At 42.8% G+C, this 6,000-nt stretch overlaps 1 protein-coding gene across 1 annotated transcript in view; it reads left to right on the forward strand.

The window, feature by feature from the left end:
• Positions 1-6,000, forward strand: part of CDH13 (cadherin 13) — a 1,024,384-nt gene extending 1,018,384 nt beyond the window's left edge. Inside the window, exon 14 of the mRNA XM_052655824.1 lies at positions 4,511-6,000. Within this exon, the coding sequence (XP_052511784.1) occupies positions 4,511-4,518 (8 nt within the window). The 3' untranslated portion in view covers positions 4,519-6,000. The remainder of the gene's footprint in view (positions 1-4,510) is intronic.

The following is a 6,000-nucleotide window of genomic DNA, read 5'->3' on the forward strand; positions in this document are numbered from 1 at the left end:
CTCTCCCGTCTGAGCTCTTGGATCACAGTTAATCCAAGACAGAATTGTCTGGTGACTGCCAAAGAACTCGTGTTCATTTTATGCTCAAAATAGCACCATTGAGAAAAGACAGGTGCATGCATTCTGTGTTTGAAATGTCAGATGCACTTTCTGTTCTCACCTAAATGGAGAGCCACATGGTTATCCCACTGCAGGTCAGGGCACCTGAGGACAGGCCATAATTATCCTCAGAAAGAAACCCTGAATCTCCTTATACAGCTGGAAATGACCCTCCCACGTTTTGCACCACAAGACATGTCATTTCAGTCCCCAGGTAAGATAAATAGTTAAGAACAGTTGTCATCACCAACCTGTCTGACTTCAAAACAAACCTCACCCTGTCCCTATATCAAAGGCATAAGATTATTTAATAATGTTCGTTTGAACGTTAGAGATGCCTGCCAATGATTCCTGTTTTCTTATAGACCTAGCCCAAGATGTTCTTCCTAACAGAGAAAGAATGAAACCAATAATGTAGGCATGTGAGAAACTGGCAGGAATAAGACGCCTTGAATGTCCTCTGGCTCAGACTCTCTCCTAAGAGCAAGGGCAGCGTGGCTGACCCATGACAATGGCAAGAGGGCACACAGAAATGGGTCCAAAGTATTAAGCAAAGTGGGGGCATGAGTCCTAACAACACTGTAACTATCAGTAGATTATAAAGCACAAGGACAAGAGAACTCCCCCACCGGCCATGGTCCTTGAATGAATGCGGAGGTTTGGTAGAATCTGTTTGATGTTTCTTTAAAGCAGAGAGTGGCAAACTACAGCCCAAGGGCCAAGAAAGGCTCACTTCCTGATTTTAAGATTTGATTCAATGGCACCCCACTCCAGTACTCTTGCCTGGAAAATCCCATGGACGGAGGAGCCTGGAAGGCTGCAGTTCATGAGGTCGCAAAGAGCCGGACACGACTGAGCGACTTCACTTTCACTTCTTACTTTTGTGCATTGGAGAAGGAAATGGCAACCCAGTCCAGTGTTCTTGCCTGGAGAATCCCAGGGATGGGGGAGCCTGGTGGGCTGCCGTCTATGGGGTCACACAGAGTCCGACACGACTGAAGCGACTTAGCAGCAGCAGCAGAATACTGATGCTCCCTGGATGTGCCAGCTTGCTTTCTTTGGAGGGTCCTAGGGGGAGAATTATGCATCCCCTTGATGTCATCAGCATGTGATTTAAACAACAAACTGGCAGTAAAAATCATTTCATTTACATTTTTTTATTGCTTTCAATGCAATCAGCGGTAAAGAATCCGCCCACCAGTGCAGGAGACTCAAGGGATGTAGGTTTGATCCCTGGGTTGGGAAGATCCTCTGAAGGAGGAAATGGCAACCCACTCTAGTATTATGGCCAGGAAAATCAAATGTTCCATGGACAGAGGAGCCTGGCGGGCTACAGTTCATGGACTCGCAAAAAGAGTGGGACACAACTGAGCCAGTGAGCAGACACACAGAATACAGAAGGTCCGTCCATTTACAGACTTAACCTATGACTGCTTTCTGCTACTACCACAAAAAGAGCTGAGTGGTTGCCCCCGAGACCCTATGGCCCAAAAAGTCTAAAACATTTACTCCCTGGCTCTTGGCAGGAAAAGCATGTCAATTTGGTCTTTAAAGCCTTTGTTCATAAAACTGCAGGGCTCACGTCATCCAACGTGGGAAGAGAAAATGGGTTTTGCTCCTCCTCCCAAATAATATTCTGATTCAAGTAGACTCTCATGAACCGAACACCTCTGTTCTGTGGCTTTTCTCCTTATTTCCTTCATTGCCCTGGTGGTTTTATCTCACTCTGTAGACGAGACACTGATGCTCAGAAAGATCCCAAGGTGGGTAAGCATGGAGGCCAGTGTTCATTATTAGACTGCCTCCCTTGTGGAAAAAGATAATAAAAACATTTCAGTTTATTATGATACCATAGGTGGCTTTGTTGCATTTGAGAGTTGAACTGAGAGAGACACAATTCCTTCTTTGACATCCCAAAGTAAGAGAAATAAAACTAATGACATTGAAAGCAATAAAAAATGTAAATGAAATGATTTTTACTGCCAGTTTGTTGTTTAAATCACATGTTGACGACATCAAGGGGATGCATAATTCTCCCCCTAGGACCCTCCAAAGAAAGCAAGCTGGCACATCCATGAGGGTTTTTGTGCTGTGACAAGGCAAGTTCAAGGAATATTGTGCTGAAATCTTTTCAAACACTGTTTTAAAATTAATTCACAAGAGCAAGAATATAAAAGAACAACCGATCAGGTGAACCATTTGAATGAGTACGAAAATTAAATGTCTATGTTGGAAAGGAGGGGGCATTGAATTGTAACCTTGATGATCACAGTGAAGAAGTTTAAAGAGATGACCAAATGAGCAAAAAAATGGTCACCGGAAATACTTTTCATTCTAATGTTTTTTATTAAGGTATTATTTGCATTCCATAAAATTCACCTATTTTAAGGGTGCAGTTTGATGAATTTTGGTAAAGGGTAGCCACTCCACAATCAAGATGCCATTCCTTGTACCCCTTTCTTGTTGCTCCCCTCCCCAGAGTCCAGACTCTAATTGATCTGCCTTCTCTGATTAGATTCTTGCCTTCTCTAGAATTTTCCATAAACAGAATTGCACAGCCCATGTCATTGAGTGTATCAATATTTCGCTCCTCTTCATTGTGAAATATATGCACAGAGGCAGAGCTTGAAGGAGCACCAGGCCGGAGTAGAGCAGGCCATCCTCGGCCTGCAGACGGAGCTGGTCCCTCCAAGTTTCTGGACAATGACAGTCAACCTCTGGCGTCCCAGGGCTTTCTATGTGCCACACACATGCACAGCTAAGAACATTACATCCCTGTGAACTTTTTCATGCGATCAACTCAACAGTCACAGGAGATATGCTGTGGTCTGACTTGACTTCAACAGGGCTTGAGGGCTTTCAAATGGAGTGGATCTTATCAAGTCAAAAATTTTTTCCTATTTTTCTCAATGACCAAAATGATTACTTTAAGTTATTGGTCTCACACAGGAAAATATTTTTAAATGAAATTAGTTATACCATTTAATATGTTCTTTTCCAGTCTTCAAATGCAAGTGAATATGAAGAATATAGTTTACTGCAGCCCAGGTCACCAAAGGGTTTAAGGCAATGGTGTAGCAGGGGCAGAAAAATTCACCTGAAAAAAAAAGGAAATTAAATGAGTTCAGAAGAGTCCTAACCCCAAAGGAATTCACCTGTCAAGCTGTATAAAAATCCCTAGGTATAGAAAATAACAATAAAACTTGCATCTGAATCAGCGTGTTCATGTCCATGGTCCTTTCTGTTAAAACAGCTTTCTCCCTTAACCTCCTCAATATAATTTTATTTACACTCGAGTCACATTACAAAGATTTTTTTATCTAAAATTTAGAGCAGCTGCTCTAAATTTTCCAAATAGATACATGACTACTTTAAACTCTGAAATCAATGGGGTGCAGCACAGGTTGGTGACGTTTACATACTGACCCACCCCCTTAACAGATTTAGAATGAAAAGCCCTGAGCTTTACAGAACAATCCATTATATTCCAACAATCAATTCATTTTAGAATAGACAATACTTGCCTTGTGGGTTGATCTTTTATACATTTTTGTTTCTTTGTAACACGAGTTTTTCGTGGTACCTTCTCCCTGTACAAATCCCAGATATAATAACAATTAAGCAAAGGTGGCAGAGAGCCAAGCTGCTTCCGTTCACCCTGTCGTCAGGCAGAGTGGAAGTCCCTCAGCTGGCCTAAAGCCTAGAGAGCAAGCAATGCAAACCCTGGTGCAGGTCACAGAGAGGCAGGGAGGGGCCGCGTGCAACAGGCAGCCTCGGGGTGGGGGGGTGGGGGGGGCGGAGCTTGAAGGGGAGGAGGGGGCTCCAAAAGGAACTCTCTCCCAGCGCCTGGACTGTAGCCCCCTAAGAATTCTGACCTCCAGAGTGTAGGAGAGTGAGTGTGTGTGGTTTGTGAAACACTGAATTTGTGGTCATTTGTGACAGCAGCCCTCAGGAACTCATAACACCATCTCTGCAGAACCACCAGTTACTATCTTACTTTTCTCAGTGACCAAAAATATATATATATATATGTATATGTATCTGGGATGATGGTCCATTTCTAAGCTGCCAAGTAGGCTTGTTTATAAAATAGCCCAGCCCTGGGCCAACTGCAGAAGACAGGGTTCAGTGAGGCAGCGGGAGGGGCCACGGTTGATCTGATGTGTGAAACATGTGGTATTCGCATTTTCAGAGTAGTCCAGCTTTTTGAGTCATAAACCAGGAGAACTATTCCTTCTCTCTTCAAATGTTATGCTTAAGAAGAAGAAAAAAAAAAATCTTCCCCAAAGTAGTACAACATTTATAAATGCATTTATTATAGCTTGCCAGTCATGTATCTAGTATTTAGCTAAAATGTTTTTGAATCGAGTTGTTATATTCCTTGAATTGACTCTGAATCTTTTCCATTCAGGTCTGTGAGAACTCCTGACATCTGAAGCTTGATTCCCAAGTTTCCATAGCAACAGGAAAAAAAGAAAAAAAAAATCCAAATCTGAAGATTGCCGTTTACAGCTCTCGAACTTCACAACCAGGCCTCAATTGTTTCAGATTTTCGTTTTCTTTGCAATTTTCCCTTAATCTGTACTTCACCATTTTGACAGCATCTTCCTTTTCCCCTTTAATTAATGGAATCCTCTGAATTTTCCCTTGAGTGTTTTTAACATCATGGCATAGAACTTGACCTTCTGGGAGGAGGAACAATGAATACTTTTCCTGATGTGTTTGCCATGTTGCTAGTCAGCACTCCACACATCCAGTTTGGTCTGTGGGTTAGTATTTGTATATGTATGCGTATCTGTATGTGTATATACCCAGTATTTATAGAGACAGACTACAGAAGCTTGCTCCTCATATATTGCCACCCTTTCCCAAGAGGTTAAGCACAGAAGGGGTAGAAGCTAAAGCAGCCAACCCCTCCAGGGCCTCAGCGTCCAGTTCAGCACTAGGGCAGAGCACAGAGCTGGCGCTTCTCCTCGACCCACCTTCCAGGCAGGTCCGCAGAGGGGGACAGTTTTCACTGCCATCCTCTGTGAGGATGATCCTGAATGACGGTGATGAGGAGCAGAGCTGGATGTTTCACCATCAAATGCACGGGCGTCTATCTCTCTGCATTTTTAAGTGTCCGGAAACCACAGTCCCAGTGGGTTTTCTGGGGACCTGGCCCAGGATAGAGAACCTCGCCCTCCTTGGCATACGTACAACAGCCAGTGTCATCATGGAGGTCACACATGCGTCCGAAGAGGCCATCAGGTACCATGTGTATACATATATCAGCCCACATGTACAGACATACATTTATGCGCATACACACCGTTCGTTTCCTATATACATGCATACAATAGAGTAAATACAGGTAGTTTTAAAAGTACCCTTTTGTGTGAATCGACGGCCGTCGTTTGCAAACCTGAAAATAAAAGATGTTCATTATGTATGAGAAGTAACTGATTTTTATTCTGTGAGCATGCGAACATAAGACGGAGGTTAGTGTTTGTACCAAGGTTATCTTCTTGTCCATACACTGTAACGGAACCATCAAAGCTCACACCAAATTTTTCTAGCAGATGAACTAGTGACAGCCTGTGGCTTTTTCTTAGCGCTTGACACGAGCTAGGGTCAGGTAAGTGTCTTAGCATATTTTAATGCCGTTGCTTACTAAAGGTTTTAACCACACTCACGCGCACACGCGGGTGCGCACACGCTTTCTTATGCAATCTCTGTTTGCACCTGTGCTTTTCAGTTTGCCTTCACAGGAAATAGAAGTCATATGTTGTCTTTATTGTAGTGAAATTATGCAGATAGAGTTCCATATATTGTATTTGTTTCTATAGTAAATCTTTTTGAAGCATATAGAATGCAGAGATTTTTTTTTTCATTAAAATAAATGGGTGTTGGTGGTTAAAA

This window comes from Budorcas taxicolor, chromosome 18 (genome assembly GCF_023091745.1).
Source record: "Budorcas taxicolor isolate Tak-1 chromosome 18, Takin1.1, whole genome shotgun sequence".
NCBI classification, from domain to species: Eukaryota; Metazoa; Chordata; class Mammalia; order Artiodactyla; family Bovidae; genus Budorcas; species Budorcas taxicolor.